The sequence below is a fragment of the Furipterus horrens genome, unplaced genomic scaffold (assembly GCF_987537825.1).
Source record: "Furipterus horrens unplaced genomic scaffold, mFurHor1.1.pri manual_scaffold_2, whole genome shotgun sequence".
NCBI lineage: Eukaryota > Metazoa > Chordata > Mammalia > Chiroptera > Furipteridae > Furipterus > Furipterus horrens.
Window position 1 is genome coordinate 177,962,867 of NW_028327172.1, and position 21,043 is coordinate 177,983,909.

The 21,043-nt window shown below is 38.2% G+C and overlaps 1 protein-coding gene across 4 annotated transcripts in view; it reads left to right on the forward strand.

Annotated features, from left to right (window-relative positions):
* TECRL (trans-2,3-enoyl-CoA reductase like) overlaps positions 1–21,043 on the forward strand; it is a 73,263-nt gene that overhangs the window by 29,883 nt on the left and 22,337 nt on the right. For 2 of the 4 annotated variants that reach the window (XM_090268150.1, XM_090268151.1), the window contains exons 3-6: positions 1,685–1,729; positions 5,505–5,608; positions 7,389–7,508; positions 13,368–13,483. In XM_090268150.1, the coding sequence (XP_090124276.1) occupies positions 1,685–1,729; positions 5,505–5,608; positions 7,389–7,508; positions 13,368–13,483 (385 nt within the window). The remainder of the gene's footprint in view (positions 1–1,684; positions 1,730–5,504; positions 5,609–7,388; positions 7,509–13,367; positions 13,484–21,043) is intronic. The other 2 variants (XM_090268153.1, XM_090268152.1) reach the window with 2 other exon arrangements.

Here is a 21,043-nt window from a genome sequence, read left to right on the forward strand (position 1 = left end):
GCTTAAGTATGGCAGACACATAAGGGAAAAAGTGAAGGCTATGCTAAATGAAATAAAGGAAAATCCACACAAAACCAATGGTGAAGAGAAGGAAACCAGGGTTCAGATCAATGTTTTGGAACATAAGGAGGAAACAACAATCAAACAGCACAGAATGAGGAAACAATAGAAAACAATGAGAAGAGGCTTAGGAACCTCTGGGACAACTTTAAACATGCCAACACCCAAATCATAGGGATGCCAGAAGGATAAGACAAAGAGTAAGAAATTGAAAACTTATGTAAGAAAATAATGAAGGAAAATTTCCCATATTTGGTGAAGGAAATAGACATACAAGTCCAGGAAGCACAGAGAGTCCCAAACAAGCTAGACCCCAAAATGACCACACCACGGCACATCACAATTAAAATGCCAAAGTCTAAAGATAAAAAGAGAATCTTAAAAGCAACAAGAGAAAAGCAGAGAGTACCTACAAAGGGGTACATATAAGACTATCCGCTAATTTCTCAAAAGTAACTTTGCAGGCAAGAGACTGGCAAAAAGTATTCAAGGTGATGAAAAGCAAGGACTTACAACCAAGATTACTCTACTCAGCAAAGCTATCATTTAGAATGGAAAGGCAGATAAAGTGCTTCCCAGACAAGGTAAAGCTAAAGGAGCTCATCATCACCAAGCTATTATTATATAAAATGTCAAAGGGGTCTACTTAAGAAATAGAAGATCAAAATTATGAACATTTAAATTACAACAAACTCACAACTATCAACAGCTGAATCTAAAAATAAATAAATAAATAAACCCAACTAAGCAAACCTGAATAGGAACAGAATCATAGGTATGGGGATCATTTGGAGGGTTATCAGCTGGGTGGGAGGAAAGGGGAGAAATGGAGAAATGGTGCAGGGATTAAGAAGCATAATTGGTTGGTACAAAATAGGGGAGAGTTAAGAATAACATAGGAAAAGGTGAAGCCAAAGAACTTATATGAATGACCCATGGGCATGACCTAAGGGGGATGGGATTGCTGGAGGATAGGGGGGTAGTGGGAAGAGAGGAGCTAAGAGGAAAAAAACTGGGACTACTGTAACAACATAATCAATAAAATAAACACTTAAAAAATTAAATGTCCAAGTTAAATATTTATGCTGTCTTCATTTGCTACGGTATTATTAATTTTTGTTTATATATAATCTTATATCGATTTTAACTAGTGGTTAGAATTTTTAACTTATGAGTTATTTTTTTTATTAGTACTTGTATGTATAAGTTGTCTTCTTGTAAATTTAGAGATAATTGATTGCAGTAGAATGTTTTCTTTCAGTACTATTTACCCCTGCTTCTCAGCATCCTGGCAAGGGTAACCACTATCTTCATTTTGGACACTAGAAAACTATTTTCTTCACTTCCTAATATCTAATCTGTTGTTCAGTGTGAAAACTGCTAGATTTTAAAATGAGTTTAGTGCATGGTAGCTCTGCTGGTTAGAATGTCATCCTGATGCATCAAGGTTGCGTGTTCACTCCCTGGTCAGGGCATATACAAGAAACCACCAATGAATGCATAAATAAGTGCAACAATTATCTAATTTCTCTTTCTCTCTCTCCCTCATCTTTTTAAAATCAGTCAATAAAAAAGTGTTTACATTTGTGTTGACAATTAAATGTAATTATTTTTCATTGACTAGGTCCTAAGTGGTACCCTTCCCGAGTTGGCCTGCAGCTAGAACGTGGTAAGAACCAACTTTCACTTACATATTTATTTCATATGGAATCCCTTTTCTGTCATCAATAGCTAATATTTATCACTTACCGAATAGAAAGGACTGTAGTAAATTTTATAAATATATCATCACATTTAATGTTTCCAACAAGCCAGTGATTCACTTTTATGGATGAGGAATTTTAGTCTCAGAGGTAATTTTTCCCATTCACTGTGTTGGAGACAAGATCTAACTAATATCTTTTTGCCTCTAATACTTTTACTGATCTTTTCTCTCATTCTTCTGCCTCCTAATATATTCTCAAAGATAGAGATTAGCTCTTTTTTTTTCCTTTTTCTGTTTTTGTTACACAAAAGCAGTGTAAGTAAGGCAAGGAGAAGCAAAAATAAATGAATTAGAAGGAGAATGATTATATCCATTATTAAGCCTCAGCTTTCAAACCATATTCTCCATTTAGAAAATTTATAAATAGATACACTTAAAAATGAGTCCTACTAAGAATCATTGTTACTAACATTGGATCAGCTTGCCCCTGAAATTAAAATTGTTAAATAAAAATTATAGGTAGAATATAAATATTGGAGGAATACTTAGTCAAAGTCTAAAAGAGTAACAAGACACCATCTCTTAAGAAATTTCAATCTCGAAAGTTTTTTATACAATGGTGAACTACATATTTTTCTGGTCTTTTTTACATATTCAGGCTATTATTTTTCAGATAACAGACTCATATATAGACAAATGATGGTTTCCTTGCACCTAAGATGTTGTAATTTCTCTCACTGTTTTCTTAGACATTCCATTTTTGTCTGAGGCCTCTATGTTGAAAACATAGTAATCCATGCCATTTTTAGAGTCACATCTTCTTAATGGTCTCAGATTTTTCCAAGTTCAAATGTTCAAGATGAATTCCCATCTAGCTAGAGTTTAAGAGACAAATCATTGTCTTGTTTGTATTTGTCTCTGCAAGGCGTAGTATGTGCCGGACACATAAATGCTTTTCAACACATGAATTATGAAATAACATAAAGTAGTGAAATTATTCTATGAACTTGACTTATAGAAAAAAGACAAAAAATGACAGAGGCATCAATGTCAAATGTAATTTTAAATTGTAGGACATTATAAGTGTTGGGGAATTATGGTTGGTTCAACCTTTCTGGTAAATGTGAAGTTTTACTTTCCCTTCACATTTACTTATCTTGTTGAGCCTCTAAGTATGTGATCTGAATAAAATATAGCCAAGTGTCCTTGATAGAAATGGGATAATATATTTTTTAAAAAGACAGAGAGAGAGAGAGTCAATTAACTTAGTGAGATAAGCTGCTATGGTACAAAGAAAAGTATGTTTGGGGTAACTCAAAATTTTAAACCTGACTCTCTACTCATCTATCTATTCGGTCTTCTTTTGTAGAGTGGGGCTAATAAAGAAATTATTTTTTGTAAGATTTTGTTTTAAAACACTATAATTATTTGCATATGGTAGGTTCTTTAACAATCATAGTTACTATAAACATACTTATAATATTAAAAAAGACTTAACAGCAGAATAAGTCAAGGCTTGAATATTTACACATATTTACTGCTAGAATATATTTGCCAGAATGATTGCACTGAAAAAAATGACATCATGTGAATTTAGTCTTTTAGAGTTTCCTCACACAAAAGACTTTGCTAAAACATAAATAAAATCTCAAGCATTGATTTTTATGGGAAAAACAAAAATAAATTTTTATCTCAATGGTTCTGATGAGCTAGGTTAGCTGGGATTGGCCTTACCTGACTAGGCTTACTTATGTAGCAGTAATCAGTTGGTGAATTGTTGGGACTGACTGTTCTAGAATAACCGCAACTGCAACCATTCCACTCTGTTCTGTGTGGTCTCTCATGCTTCAGAAGAATATTCGAAGTGTGTTCTCATGGTGGAATTATGGATATAAACAAATGAGGACAAGCACTCAAGAGTCCCTGAGGCCCAGGTTTGAAACTAGCATCTGACCCCTTGCCCTGCATTCTGTTCGCTAAAGCAAGTCGCTAGGCTAGCCCATATTCAAGGAGGAGGAAATAGACACCAATTCTTATTAGGAGAAACTGAAAGTCATATTGTAAGTGGTGTGGATATAGGAATTGTGCATTGCAGTCATGATTGTAATAAATCTGTCATACAAACTAGCAACTAAAATATGTTCTCTCTTCTAACCTTGATTAATTACCATTATACAACAACCATGACCAATCCAAAGGTGCAGAGATATACCCCCTTAGTATCTGGCTCATTCTTGAGAGGCAATGCCAAGGAAGGTATATTGCTTGAGTTAATTCATACAGAAAATTCAAGCCTTGAATGGTTGAGGTATGACATAGGAAGTAATGGCATGAGCTCACATTAGACATGTTCTCTTGGAGCAACATGTTTCTCTCCTTTTGGAAAAAGACATAGACATGGAACCACATCCCTGATAATAAAGCCTATGAGTGGTATAATTAATGATATGTCTGACTTCTGTCAGGCTGTTTTATATAAAGGTAATATTGATGAGACTACATTTTAAAATATAATGTCAATTCTCTGTTCCTTGAAGTTAATAAGGATAATAAAATAGTATTTAATTCCCTCCCCAAAGATGTTAATTGGTGCATGTTGGAAAGATATTTTTAGCACACTTTCAAGTGGTACAAAGCCATCAGAAATTTTTGTCCTTATTAACATTTCATATTGTTATACATGATGGTAACAATGACATAACTGACTATTTGGATACCAAAGACTTTACCTCAATCCATGTTGCTTTAGCTTCCTATTTTCTCTCAACAAATTACCACAGACCTAGCAGCCTAAAATAGCACTCATTTATTAGCTTGAAGACACAATTTGGCTGGATTTTCTGCTCAGTAATCTTTGCTGTATATTTTCCTACTACTTAAAAATCCTGGAGTGCTGAAAAACTCTGTCTCTGTTTCCATTGTCTTCAGTTTAAACTGAATACATACATGAATAATCTCATCAAGCCCCATGGGATTAAATTTTAATGATTTTCAAATATTTATAGACACTTATCCAACTGCCCACTTGACAGCTCTCACTTCCTGCTCCTTCCTCAACCTTTTTTATGTCAGTTAATGAGGTTGTAATGCACCTAAGTGCTGAGCCTGAAGATCTAAGACCAGTTTTTATCTCACTGAATCCTGTCCTCTCAAGTTGAACCCACTGTATGTTCAAAATATATCTGATACTGATGCATTTTTAACATTTCCATCACTGCCACCTTCGTTCAAACAAACATCATTCATCTCTTGACATTACATGTTATTCCTAAATCATCCCCTGGCTTCCTTTCCTTCTATTTTTTACACATATCCACAGTGTTTTTTTTTTTTTTTTTTAAAGTAAACCCTGCCTCTCCTCTGGTACTTATTAATATAATTATTTAGGGAAAAGTTGAGATGCATTGATATACCTACTGACACCCAAAATTATATTTTAAAAATGCCTTGTATTATATTTAATTATGACATTATCTAAAATTCTATTTTCTTAGAGAGTAATAGAATTGTAGCTATTGGTAGTCTATTTTGTTTAGAAAGCATTGGGAAAACACTGTGCATTTGAAAATTTACTAGATATATTTTATAAAATGGGTATATACACATTTTACTTTATTTCAAAAATTATTAGACATCTTAATTTCTATATTAATTTCATCTTAGCTTTTATTGGTTTCTAAATAAAATATGTCATTATATTTTGAAATTTCATTAAAACTGTACTTCCTTATTATTTAAGGTGGGCCTTTTTTGAAGGACTACATAACCATTCAAAGTGTTGCAGCTTCCTCCATTGTCACACTCTATTTTACAGACCTAGGTCGTCAGGTCAGTTGGACTACTGTAAGTATTAATTTGAAACACAATATATAAGCTCCACAGTTTCAAGTGTAATTCTTGCTGATGTGAAATATTTCTGTCAAATAATTTATAGCAAAAAATATTGTCCTGAATGGTATTTTAAATTGTCCATCTTTACTATGATCAATGGCTAAAATGCCATCCTAGAACTGGAGCAATGGAAGAAGATACAGTTTAAAAAAGGAAGATATGTTTCTTTTTATAGATCAGTCTATTCAATGACTGATGGCCCCATTTCTCCTCTCCCTATACCTTGTTGATGGTATTTCCCTAGCTTTCATTCTAGGAGCCTGGGAATAAAAAAGATCCTTTTGACATTGGAAAGAAGAAAGGTAAACTATTCAATAAAGTGTTCTAAATGAGGTGGATGACATTTTGGAAATTAAGAGATAAATGCTAAGACTTTTTTGGACTGGCAGGGTATTCTTCTGGTTCTCCTTGGAGGAGAAGCTTTAGGGTTGCAGTGACTAAATCCAATGTCATTAAGAGAATGAAGACTACATTGAAAACATGGAAGTTTAAGAAACTTAAAATACTTGACACCAGTTCACAAGTATTGAACTCTTCATGAGTAATGAAATGCATTCAGTAGCAAGAAGAAATACTATGTGATATTTAGTGACAGAGACAAGGAAATTTTTAATCTAATAAATATTGACACTGATATACAAAGAATAAAGCATTGTTTTCAGTTAAATAAAACTTATTTATATCATTTAGATTTAAGATTTTTTCTGATTGAATTCTATTAGATATTTGTGATGTGAATACCCTTTAAATAATTTCTATTAAAAATGATTTCCTATTTGCAAGTATTAGTGATCAACATTGACATCTATTTTGCTTTGAGTTTCCCTTTATAGCTAAGCTGTTAATTTTTAAAATTATTACAAGAACAGGACAGTTTCATGCATTATTATTTTTAAAAAAAATAATTTCAAGTTTCTATTCATTAAATAAAATAGTGTCATATTTCTTACATTTCTAAAAATTTCTTCTTTTACATATATAATCTTCATAGATAATAGGTAGATGATAGATGGATAGATTAATAGATGATAGATAGATAAATTTATAAGTTCTTGGCTAAATAGTTGTTTTAGTTTCCAAAATTTGTTGAGCTTTGCATACTAATTTGTTGCACTAAAAACTGAGTTTAAACTATTCTGAATCCAGCGGAGGCAAACAAACACAGGAGCCTGTCAGAATGAGGAGACAGAGAAGTATGGCCCAATAGGGGAAACGGATCAAGGTTCCAGTGGGAAAACTAAGCGATGAGGAGATAGCCAACCTAACAGATGCAGAATTCAAAACACTGGTGATTAAGATGCTCACAGGCTTGACAGATATGCTTGAGCATGGCAAACAACTAAGAGAAGAAGTGAAGGCTATGCTAAGTGAAACAAAGGAAAATCCACACGAAACCAATGGTGAAGAGAAGGAAACCGGGGTTCAAATCAATGATTTGGAACATAAGGAAGAAAAAAACAGTCAATCGGTACAGGATGAGGAAGCAAGAATTGAAAAAAATGAAGAAAACTTCTCAAATTTTGTGAAGAAGGTGGACATACAGGTCTGGGAAGTACAGAGGGTCCCAGGTAAGCTGGACCCAGGGGGTACCACACCAGGATGCATCATGATTGAGATGTCAAAGATGAAAGATAAAGAGAGAGTCCCAGGGGCAGCAAGAGAGAGGTGGAGAGTTGCCTACAGGGGAGTGCCTATAGGACTATCAACTGATTTCTCAGAGGACACTTTGCAGGCAGGAAGGGACTGTCAAGAAGTATTCAATGTGATGAAAGTCTACCTGCAACCAGGAGTACTCTATCCAGCAAGGCTATCATTTGGAATGGAAGGGCAGATGAAATGCTTCCTAGACAAGGTAAAGCTAAAAGAGTTCTTCATCACCAAGCTGTTATTATATGAAATGTCAAAGGGACTTACTTAAGAAAAAGAGGAACAAAACTATGAACACTAAAATGACAACAAACTCACAACTATCAACACTGAATCTAAAAAATAAAAACAAAATCCAACTAAGCAAACCAGAATAGGAACAGAATCATAGGTATGGGGATCATTTGGAGGGTTATCAGTTTGGAGGGGTGAGGAGGAGAAATGGGGATATGTTGCAGGGATTAAGAAGCATGATTGGTTGGTGCAAAATAGACGGGGAAGTTAAGAGTAATATGGGAAAGGATGAAGCCAAACAACTTATATGCACAACCCATGGACATGAACTGAGGGAGGTGGGATTGCTGAAGGGAATGGGGGTGCTGGGCAGAGGGGAGCAAATGGGAATAAATTGGAACTACTGTAACAACATAATCAATAAAATATACTTAAATGTTTTTTTAAAATTCTGAATCTTCGTGAAGTGTACTATAATGTTTACAAAGCAACCTATTGATGCAGACATTGTGTAAATAAAAGGTTTAACTTAAATGTCGTATCTACAGACCTTTGCAAAAAGAGATATTAAACAAGTAAATTTTGATCTGCAAAGGTTAAACTATTCAGTCTTTCTCTACATTTATAATGAAAAGAGAATTCTGTCTATAAAAATGTCAGAGTAAGCAGCATTAACTCTGAGTTCATTAGAAATCCCAGCTCCAGCATTTGGATAAGTGCTGAGGAGAAAAAGTGCCAAGGTGGAATTCTATGATAATTGTACTAGAAAATTATAGCTTATTTGAAAGGAAAGTCTTTTTCATAACAAAAATAACTCTGGGAATAGGCTAGATATTTTTAAATCTACCCTGTGGTTCACACACCCTTTTGCTCCAAATGAGTTAGTCCAATTAACTGCTAGACATATACACATTACATCACAATCACATCTACTTTATATCAACTAAATAATGCAATAAAATCAATATTTTACCACAAACAACATTCTTGTACATTTCAAAATTATTGTAATGCACTCCTAGAATAAAAACATCATCACAGTATTTTTAAAACAGATAATCTCTTTAAAATAGCAAGATCAAAATTAACATTTAATAAAATTTGCCTTCAAATAAGAGTGTGTTGTCACAGATATATTGAGAAAATATAACTTATTGAAAGACTTAGGTAAAGAGGTTAATATAACAATATAATAATCCTCACTGTATAAATTCTAATAACTAGACTAGATTAGACTAAAGACCTTACTAATTTTTCTTTTTTTTTTTTTGCACATGTGTGTGTATTAAGATAGGTATGTGATATTTATTAAAATAGCTTGGAAAAAGGCATTTTGCTGATTTTATATAAAACATCAACAACAATTCTTTGTGAAACTTCAATAAGCAGGGAAATGGAATGCAAATATTGATAAATGTGTTTTGGAGAAGGTAGAAACTATAATGTGTTGGTAGAATGTATTATGTTAAGTGATTCTGAGATGCTCTTGGACAGCTAAATCTTAATAAATTAATATTTATAGGATGCGCAGATGACTTTTCTGGACTCTGGCATCATTCAATAACTAGCATCTTCATTTTCTTTTCTTTTTTTTTTAAGTATATTTTATTGATTATATTGTTACAATAGTTCCAATTTTTTTCCCCTTTGCTCCCCTCCGCCCAGCACCCCCCTTCCCCGACAATCCCCTCCCTAAGTCCATGCCCATGGCTCACCCTTTCATATATTCTTCTTCTTTTTTAAAAAAATAATTAATTAATTAGTTAAATATTTTAACAATAAAAAATAACAATCCCTCCCTCTCAGACTTAAGACCCTTTACAATCTTATAAAGTACAATGGATGAAGGTCTCGAGCTCCTTTAGCTGCTTCAAGCTGGACATGGTCGTCGTCCTACCTACCCTTGGGTCAAGAAATCCCTAATAAGAGTGAGGATGTGGAGGCGGGGGTGGCCTTCCTACAAGGGGAAGGATCGTGCAGACTCCAGGTTGGTTGGCTGTCTCTGGACAACGGCATGCTTGGTTTAACAGGCTGGCATCCTTGTTGTATTCTGGGGGCAACAGGGTTAAAGGACATCATTCAATCCGTAACCACTAGATGACAAAAGACAGGTATTAATTTTTCAATGTCCCACATTAGGGAAAAGAAGGGTTTCTTTGGAGGAAGGTATGCCAGGTACATCTCACCTGTCCAAAACCATTTTGCCCATTATACTTAGTTTGGACTGAGGGAAATATTTTAGGTTTCTCCCCTCTCAGGCCTCTGGGCTCTTTCTGTCCAAGCCATTAGGATAGAAAAGAGAAACCAGTTTTAAAGTGAAGCCCACAGACCACCCCGTTCTTCACCAACCCAGCTACTTAGTTCAGCCAAACCAGTGAGTCTCAGGAGGCAGCAATGCAGACAGGATTAAGTGAGGTCTATACGTACAGACAATCACTCAGGTAATGAGATCGTAGGCTTATGCCCTTTGAAAACAGAAAACACATGTTAATTTATGTAATATAACCCACACACAAGTTTATAGATCTGTAGGACTGGCTTATAGGAAAGACATCCAGTTGCAAGGCATTTGACATTCTTCTTGCCTGTAAATTAAACATCTTTGATAATGCCACAGACATAGTTTAACTTTCAAATGAAAACAAATTTTAAATGAAAAGAAACTTTAAAGACGGTTAGCTGCACTACTTTATAGTTTACCACTGGGCATTGTGATCTTCCTTGAATCTTGATTTTTCTCCCTAAGATTACCCTCCTTGTCATTAAAGGAACTGCATTAAGTTCATTTTTAATTTATCCTGTTCATTTGCATAAACACAACAAGAGCAGCAAATGATCACTTATGATCTTTAGTTCTGCTTTGCTGGAACTTACGCAAGGAACATTTAGGGTGACCTTCAGGGCACAGAAGCAGATCCACATACCTGACATTCAGCCTTGCCTGTAAACACCTGTCTTTTCCAGGTCCTCCTGGTTTTCCATTGTGCCTTAGGGTCCCTTCTAGCCATCTTTCAGGAAAACAACCTTCGCTCCTTCCCTGGAAAGATTGCTATGGACCGCTCATCCATCCAAGGTACCAGGCCTTTTATCTCGTGGACTTTTATTACCTTTGAAAGTCAGTCCCAGTTGCTCAGGGCTTTTTGGTAACAACCAAAGCCCAAGCATGTCTCCTTTAGGCATGACATTCCAGTCAAAGTCTTAGTCAAAAAAATCGTTATTAACAACTGGTCTTATTAGTTTTATGCAAAGAAACTTAGGTCATTACTTACTTCTTTAGAATGCCAAATTCTGGAGGGATCAGATAGGGAGAAAATATATACAGTGTGAAGGAAAATCCTTGTCCTTCTAATATTCACTGAACTTGCATTTCTATTCTTTATATTTTTATTTTTCCCCCCACTAAAAATTTTTCTGTTTGTTTGTTTTTCCATTACAGTTGTCCCACCTTTTTCCCCCTCTTGCTTCTCTGCACCCTGTCCCTCCCTTCTCCCACATTCAGTCCCCACCCAGTTGTCCATGTCCATGGGTCATTTATACATGCTCTTTGACTAGACCCTTCCCCTTCTTACCACTTCTTTCCCTCCCATCTCCCCCTTTGTTACTGTTAGTTTATTCCTCATTTACATACCTCTGGTTCAATTTTGCTCATTTGTTTGTGTTGTTCATTAGTTTCCTGTAACAGGTGATAACATAAGGTAATTTTCTTTTGTTGCCTGGCTTATTTCGCTAAGCATAATTCTCTCTAGTTCCAGTCCTGTTGTTGCAAATGGTAGAAGTTCCTTCTTTCTTTCAGTACTTATTCATTGTCATTTTCCCCCTTTGTACTCGTGTTCCTCTATGTCTCTCTCTATTTCTTAATCTTCTTAAAGCAGACCCTTTAGCATCTCTTGCAATACTGGTTTGGTGGAGATGTATTCTTTTAACCTTCTTTTGTCTTGGAAACTCCTTATTTCACCTTCCATTTTGAATGAGAGCCTTGCTGGGTAGAGTATTCTTGGTTGTAGGCCTTTGTTTTTCATTACTTGGAATATATTTTGCCATTCCCTTCTGGCTTGTAGTGTTTCTGCTGAGAAATCTGATGATAGCCTTATTGGAGCTCCCTTGTATGTTATTAGTTATCTCTCTCTTGCTGCTTTTAGGATTCTCTCTTTGTCTTTGAATGTTGGCATTTTAATTATGATGTGTCTTGAAATGGGCCTGTTGGGGTTCATCTTCATTGGGACCCTCTGTGCTTCCTGGACTTGCATGATTCTTTCTCTCGTCATGTTAGGGAAGTTTTCTGTCATTAGTTTTTCAAAGAGGCTTTCTATCCCTTGCTCTTCTTCTTCTCCTTCTGGAATTCCTATGATACGGATATTATTACGTTTCATGTTGTCCTGCAGCTGTCTTAGAGCCTCTTCAGTCTTGTTCAGTCTTTTTTCATTTTGTTGCACTGTCTGTGAGTTTTTGTCTACGTTGTCCTTCAGCTCGCTGATCCGATTTTCTGCTTCCTCTAGCCTGTTTTTCATTCCTTCTACTGTGTTCTTCAATTCAGAGATCGTATGCTTCATTTCCTCCTGGCTCTTATTGATAGCTTCCATGTCCTTTTTGATGCTGGTATAATTCTCAGTAAGTTCCTTATAGTTCTTCTGGAGTTCACTGTAGTTTTTCTGGAGTTCTTTGTAGTTTCTGCTGAGCTCATTGAGCTTCTCCATAATCCGTGCTTTCAATTCCATATCTGATAGTTGGCTCCCCTCTATTTCATTTAGCACTCTTTCTGGGGACTCTACCTTTCCTTTCAATGGGGGGTTGTTTCTCTGTCTCCCCATTTTTGTGACTCCTATTGTTTGTTGGTGCTTCTTAGAATGATCTCTAATTTTTCATCATTGTACATTCATTCATGTGCATACATATAACTGTGCAATTTATCTGTTGTATAGATTCATGTATTTATCACCAAAATCAGGTACAGAGTTGTTTCACTCCCACAAAAAAACTCCCACATGTTACCCCTGTATGTTAACACTCTTTTCCCTACCCTCGGACAACTACCGATCTTCATTCCTATATTTTTGTCATGTGATAAATGCTATATAAACAGTACCAAACAGTTTTTTGAGGTTTATGCTTATTTTTTTAATAAACATTTCAGCTCCAGAAATCAGAGGGCAAAACTTTAAATTATCCATTTAGACTCATTAGAATTAAAGTCTAAAAGTTCCAAAAGAGAGAACTGAAGTATTTCAATTCGAATCAGGTAACATTATATTGCCATAAAAAGACTTAAAGAAAAGATAGGCAATGTAGGCCATACCACTCAGTGACAGGGACAGTTTCCATAGAATATGGTGTATGTATGTGGTTGGGGAGACATTAAAAAATGCACTCATAATAGTTTGGTTATTTAAACAAAAAATTCCCTGTACTATTTATGAAGGAATCATTATATTAAGTTTAATTTTAATTTTTATTTTAAATTAACTATTTATAATCATCTTTCTCTCTTTTGGCTAATTTTTCCAAGGAAGATGTCTTGTTATTTGCACCAGCATCTAGTCTAATTCTGTTTTAAAAACATGCTCACGTCTCCATTTCACCAGATAGTACAGTTGGCTAAGTCTGTAAGCATACCTATGGTCATAAGTAAACCTTAATAACATCTACACAAATTAATGTTTAAACCACCTTTTTATTTTCAGGTTTAATATGTAAACCTTATTTATAAATAAATCTTAATAACATCTGTAAAACTTTATTGTTTTATCTAAATAATCTTATTTTCAGGGATAATAAGTGAAATTTAATAGCACCTAAGAATATATGTTAATTTAAATAACCTTCTTATTTTCAGGTATTTTTGGCTGAATATACAGGACCTCTGTTAATATATTTCCTCTTTTACTTGAGGACCCCATATATATACAACATGAAAGAGTGCTCTAGAAGATCACGCCACCCAGTGGTACAGTAAGTAATACATATAGTACATATAAATGAAGGAGTTGAAATAGTATGCAGATATTACATTGATAAAGGTTATTTGTATAACTAATTAAAGTGCATTCAATTTCAGGAGAAAATATTTAGATAACCATGGATAACATATACACACCAACCTGCAAATTTATAAACAAAGAACTATTGCGTATATCTTAAAATAGAGGCACTTTTATTTAACTATAATTAACAAAAATATGAACATTTAAAAATATCAAAAAAGCTTAAAATTATAAAGCTGAGAGACCTTGTATAGAACTTAAAATACAAATATCTCTCTAAGAACACAGGCAACACTTTACAGGAAATAAATACCTAAATAATAAATAAAGAAATAAAAGTTTTTACAAGTTTCCTTTACTAAGTAAAAATCTAAATTTAAAATTTATTTTGAAGACAGAAACGAAAAAAAAAGACTAGGACAGTTATAAAGGCAGAATAAGCAGACTATATAACTATGGTCATTAGCATGTTGTGGACATAATCAGTTAATCTCTTTCTTTTTCTGTCTCTCTCCACCAATTAAAGAGAAAGAGAATAATTGTTCAAGATACTACACTGAGAGGTAGGAATGTAAGATTAGCAATTTAAAAAAAAAAAGAACCTGATTAAATGAAAACATTCTAAGTGAGGAGCAGAATTTAAATCTTAGGAGTATTAGAAGACAGAGAACGATTTGACTGCTGACTTTGTTATCTCAAATCCAGCTTTTCCTTACCCTTAATGTCTGTACTCAAGCCACACTGACCTCCTGCCTGTCCTCATATCTCCCATACTTACGTTCACACAGGACTTATATACATGTCATCCCTATTACTCCATCCCCATTATCTCCCTCTCCCTAATCGTTCTTCAAACTTCACACAGAAGCTCAATATTTCTTATTCAGAGTAGCCCTTGTCATTCTTTCCGTGATAAACCTACTACTAAATGGTGTCCCTTTATACAATTTTTACTGTGAAATTATATATTCACAATCAATTGTCTTTCTCTCTATAAAGTTTTATAATGGTCATACTTTGATGTTTTGTCTACCTTCACTGTTTAACACATTGCCTGATTTACACGGACTATGCAATAAAAATGTTTTGAAGGGTAAGGTAGATTAAAAAATTACATACATTTATTTAACAATGTGCACTTTAGAATACAAAATAGAAAAAAATTTACCTTGATGGGACTTCTGAGACAGCTTTTGTAAGAAAGTTTTATTTGAATTCTTTTCTTTGTTTTCTTCTGGAAGGATGAGTCAGATTCTAAGTAGCAAATTTGTGGAATCTTCATCTGGAAATTGTCTGTAGGAACATGAGGACACTAGTAAGGCAGAGCCACAGAGAGGCATGGGAAGACGGGCTCTCTGGGATGATGGTCAGGTCAGTATAGAACAGGTTGTTAACAGCCTTTTGAGACTTCAACGTGTCTTTCTTTTTCTTAAGTGAAAAGAATGCCCAATTCATTTAGAAAGATTATGGGGTGAAGAGTTCATAAGGAGATTGCAATTGCATTCAGTTTTTAGAGCAAACATCTAACATGTATCAGATTCATAGCACAGTCATCGTCGGCAGCCGTCCGTCTCGAGAGACGATGGCGTAGCTTCCCGAGAGTCTATCTGCACCGCCGAGAATGGTTGTGCAGTCCGATTCGGGAGTGACAATCCCTGCCGCACTTGGTACAGGTGAAGGCAGATGGCCGTTGTTGCTGCTGTTGACGCTGCTTCCGCCTCGATCTTTTCTGGACCGCCTCCTCGTTGCGCGCAGCCTCTGCACGTGACGTACCTTGCCTGACCGCGAGCCTCCAGGCTAGGCGGTCGTCTGCTTGAACTTCCCATGTGTTGAGATTGATGGAGCATTGTGTCATGTCCTTTTTGCAGATGTCTTTGAACCGCAGTTTTGGGCGCCCTCTCATCCTCTTGCCTTCTGCTAGCTCGCCGTAGAGGAGGTCTTTGGGGATACGGCCTGCATCCATTCTTTTGACATGGCCGAGCCACCTGAGGCGTCTCTCGCTAAGAACTGCATGCAAACTGCTCATATTGGCTCGCTTCAGCACCTCGGTGTTGGGGACCTTATCCTGCCAGGCGACATGCAGGACGCGTCGCAGGCACCTCATGTGGAAGCTGTTGAGTTTCCTTTCGTGCCTTGCGTAGGTGGTCCACGTCTCGCTGCCATAGAGGAGAGTGCTGAGTACGCAGGCTTGGTAGATGCGCAGTCTGGTTTTCTCAGTGAGGCTGGAATTGTTCCACGCTCGCCGGTTCAGTCTGGCCATAACTGTGGCTGCCCTGGCGATTCTCCGGTTGACCTCCAAGTCGACTGACAGAGAGCTCGAGATGGTGGACCCGAGGTAAGTGAAGTCGTTGACAACCTCCAGGGTGTATCCGTCGATGGTGATGCATGGGGGAGTCCCCGTGCCTTGAGCCATAACATTCGTCTTCGTCAGGCTGATGGCTAGTCCGAACTCCTTGCATGCGTGGGAAAGGCAAGTGACTAGCTGCTGGAGTCCCTCTTCGGAGTGTGATGTCAAAGCTGCGTCGTCGGCGAAGAGCATCTCACGGATGAGCACCTCTTTGACTTTGGTCTTGGCTCGTAGACGGGCCAGGTTGTAGAGCTTGCCATCGGATCTGGTGTGAATGAAGACACCCTCGCTGCAGTCCTTAAAGGCGTATTGGAGGAGCATGGAGAAGAAGATTCCGAACAGCGTAGGCGCGAGGACGCAGCCCTGCTTCACTCCGCTGCTGACTGGGAAGGCCTCAGAGGTTGCGCCGTTGTAGGACACCGTGCTGTGCATGTTGTCGTGAAAGGACATGACCACAGCAAGCAGATGTGGTGGACAGCCAATCTTCCGTAGCAAGCTGAAGAGTCCGCTTCGACTGACCAGATCAAACGCCTTCGTGAGGTCAATAAAGGCGAGGTAGAGTGGTTTATGCTGCTCGTGACACTTCTCCTGCAGCTGGCGTAGGGAGAAGATCATGTCCACTGTTGATCGGCCAGCTCTGAAGCCACACTGGGACTCTGGGTAGACGCGGGAAGCAAGGGTCTGCAGGCGGGCAAGAGCGACCCGGGCGAATACTTTGCCGACGACGCTGAGGAGAGAGATGCCCCGGTAGTTGTTGCAGTCGCTGCGGTCTCCTTTGTTCTTGTACATGGTGATAATGTTGGCGTCTCTCATATCCTGGGGGATGTAACCCTCCTTCCAGCAGCGACAGAGTAGATGGTGGAGCGGCTGTAGCAGGACTGGTTTCCCGCTCTTTAGGATTTCTGGAGGGATTCCGTCGCTTCCTGGTGCTTTCCCGCAAGCAAGGCGGTCGATGGCTTTGCCGAGCTCTGCCGCAGTAGGTGGGGTGTCTAGCTCCTCCATGACTGGTAGGTCTGGGATGGCTTCAAGAGCAGTGTCTGTTACGGTGTTCTTCGTTGCGTACAGCTCGAGGTAGTGCTCGGTCCACCGCCGCATTTGCTGTTCCTGGTCAGTGATGACCTCACCTGTCTTGGACTTAAGGGGGGCGATCTTGGAGGGGATTGGGCCTGTTGCCTTCTTGATACCCTCATACATTCCTCGTGCGTTGCCTATATCGGCGGCTTCCTGAATGCTTCTGCACAGGTTTAGCCAATAGGTGTTGGCACAGTGGCGGGCGGTCTTCTGGACTTTGTTCCTGGCATCCCGTAGAGCTTGAAGTGTACTGGGAGTGGGCGTGACCTTGTAAGCCAGTAGGGCCTTCCTCTTAGCCTCGATCACGGGTTCCATTTCTTCCCAGTGAGCCTCGTACCAGTCAGCGTTCTTCCGCTCTTTCTTCCCGTAAGCAATAATGGCGGAGTTGTATATGGCGTCGCGGAGACGTGACCAATTGGATTCGATAATGTCATCTGCCGCCACTCCCTCGCCGAGTGCATCTTCCATCTTGTTGATGAATTGCTGGGTCTTAACTGGGTTGCTGGCACAACTGGTGTTGATGCGTGGGCGACCCTTCATCTTGGAGTGGTGCAACCTCTTCGGCATTATGCGCACCTTGCTTACCACGAGGGCATGGTCCGTGTCGCAGTCTGCACTGTGGTAGCTGCGGGTGAGGAGGGTGCTGCCAATATCCGTTCTTCTGGTGATGACGAGGTCAAGCTGGTGCCAATGACGGGAGCGGGGGTGCCTCCATGACACCTGGTGGATCTCTTTGCACTTGAAGAATGTGTTTGTCACGCACAGGCCGTGGTGACACAAAAGCTCAAGCAGTCGCTGACCATTCTCATTGATCTTTCCTCTCCCAAAGTTTCCAAGGCAGGTGGGCCAGGCCATGTGGTCGGCTCCTACTCTTGCGTTGAAGTCTCCAAGGAGATAGAGAGCGTTACTTCTGGGAATCTTGGATAACGCTTCGTCCAGTGCATGGTAGAACTGTTCTTTCTCTTCAGTGGTGGCGCAGAGGGTTGGGGCATACGCGCTAAGAATGCTGACTGAGCCGAAAGTTGTTGACAATCGGAGGGTAAGTAATCTCTCTGTGCCTCCTGTGGGTGGCTTTATGGAGTTAACAAGCGTGTTCTTCACAGCGAACCCAACACCGTGCTGTCTTGGTTGGTCCGGAGACTTCCCTTGCCAGTAGAAAGTGTAGTTGGTTTCTCTGATAGTTCCGTTGTCGGCCAACCGGGTCTCCTGTAGAGCCGCAATGTCGATGTTTAGTCGTGCCAGTTCCCTATCGATGACAGCGGTTTTCCTGGCACCCTTGATCCACGGAAGGTCTGCAGTAAGTCCGGGGCACATGGTCCTGATGTTCCAGCTAGCGAGGCGAAGAGCCGGAGGCTTCTTTCTTGTTGTTTGCTTGGAATTAACTGGTGCGGGTGTTTTGTGGCCCACTTTTTGAGAGGCGCCTCTCTGATCCCCATGCACCCAGTGGGGCAGGCGAGCCATGGCGAGACGGTAGCTGTCCAGTGAGGTGCGATGACCTCTCCCACCGTCAGAGGAGACACCTGGCGCTCGTTTCCTTCGCCAATCGGATGAGCTTATAACCGGTATCTGTCTCCTCCCGTGTTGAGTCGACATCTTGCGATGACGCTGGAGTGTCCTCTCAAGTGAAACTGAAGCTACAGAGCCTGGGCAGGGTGATATGGAGGGTCTGCTGTTGCCCATGCAGCAGACCCCCCCTCTCTTCGCAGCTGAAGGGTCCAAGGGAAAGACAAAGTCAATACAGCTTGGCTTCAGGTGCGCCGCAGGAGTTGCCGGTGTTGACTACAATGTCAAACCGCCTTGGGGACTCCGGCTCCGGATTTTCTGTCGGGGTTTACTCCCTTAGCCTTTCCCCTGAAGAGGTATGCCGCAAGGCAGCGGAGGTTTTTTGGAGTCAGAGTTTTCCTTCTCTGATTTTAGAGATGTCCTTCCTCTTTCCTCCTTTACAGTCTTGAGGGCAGCATTTACAGGCTAAAATAGAAAACTGGCAGTGTAACCTTCTAAGCAAATACTACCAATACCCTGCTTGGGTATACTCACCCAACAATAAACATCTCTTAAATGTCCTCCAAGTGCCATGCCTCGAATTAGTAAATGGCAGTGCAATGGCAGCCAAACATTTGGATCAGTTTCACTAAGTAAACCACCAACACAAGTAGGTTTTTAAAACAATAGAATAGTGTCTCATTTTATTAAAAATAATAACTATTTTTAAGCAACTTACCAGCAACACTGAATAAAAACCTGGCTGTGTTTCCCACTGTTTCAACTGCTCCTCAGCTGGCTTTAAAGCCAGCTGAGGAGCAGTTGAAACATAGCACAGTATGAAAAAAAAAAAAAAAACACACACACACCCCACCTTGTCATTCTCAAAGGAATTGACTCACAGTTAATTACTATTTTTAAATATAAAGGCAGCATGCTTTATAACTTCTCACTGATAAATGTATTTGTGCAACATGGTGCCAAAATAACAAATATGTTGAGTTTATATGGAATCATTCCAGACCAGAAACACAGAAAAACACAAACTACTTCTGAAATTTTAGTGTTTAGTTGATCTCTTTAAAATTACAGGGATTCAAAGGCAACCTAATTTCAGGATGCATAGTGTCATTTCTCATGCTTAAAAAGATCACATTTCAAATGCTATATCCACTCGCCACATACATCAATATTAATTCTCCAAAAGTGCTTTGAATCAAAAGTATTTTTCAGGTAGGTTCAGATCTATTTGTGACTCAACCACCACAAAATTTGTGCGCTCTCTTAGGAGCTTTTACACACTAGGGTTAAGGCCAACTTTCTTGCAGAATCTCCCACCCAATCTGCAGTGAAAGGTGATCCACAGCTGTTTTTCATTCAATCAATAGTTTTTTCAGGTAGGGGCTACATACTCAAAATTATCATGGTCCCTCAGGCAAGATGATATTTAGATATTTAGATACATTATCTTTTTTTATTTCACCCCCTCATAAACCCCCCATTTTTGGGTCATCCCTCATCTATCACACTCCAACTGGATAAACTCTACTGTCCTCTATTAGTTGCCTTCCTGAAGTCCTCCCCAATCCTGGAATCCTTTCACTGTGCTCCTGCAATTCAAAGTTTATTATAAGTAAAGTCTCTTATGTCTTCAACCTTTCTCCGAACATTGCCTTCATATTTTTCCTCTACAGAAACCTGATACACTGCCTCCCTTGTAGTTCTGTAAAGTTGAGACAGTGTCTTCTTTCACATCCCCCATATCTTTAAGTTTACTTAATAAAGAATAATGTGTGTTCAAATATTATGATCCGGAAGAAGAGTTGAACTCAAGCATGTTTATGGATGTTCCATTCCTTAAACATAGGACAAAGAAAGAGTTGGTGTTTGAAGGGAAGTCAATCAAAATTAAATAAAATAGTAATGTTTTGACATGAAATCAAACTTAGTGAGTTACTAATAATGTGCAAAGTGTTATATACTTAAATATAAAAGGAGAACAATATGTGCAATTTTGGTCTCTACGCTCTCATAGCATAATATAAAAGAAATAAATGAAGTAATTAAGAGGTATCATAGTTTGATCCAAAATTTCTAATTTAGGGACCTGTTACATTGCTGGGCATAGCAATTTTTTTGCTTTCTTATAAAATGAAAATTTTATTACTCAGGTATTTATTATATATAAATACACAAAAGAACCAACAAGTTAGGAGAAAAACCAATTTCCTCATCAGTCTTTTGAACCCTTAAGGCAACCTCCTATATCAGTACCTCTGTTTTTGGTTGTCTTACTGTCTAGACAACTCTATTCACAGAAATCCACCCTTGTTTTTTTTTGTTTTTTTTTTTACATAATTCAGAAATTGTCTATTGTTCATAGATATACCAAATACATATAAACCAGCTGTCCCATAATAGGTGCACATTACATATTCATGAATTAATGAGTACAAATAAATTTCCAGAGGACTGAGTCAGGCATGTTTGTGTTTATTTGTTTTTTTCTTGAAATTATGATTATTAAAACCAGAAATAATCAATTCATTTATGTGATAATAATACCCCAGTAGAATCTCAATGTTTTATTTTACATAAAGTTATTGACATGCTGATTTTTAAAAATCT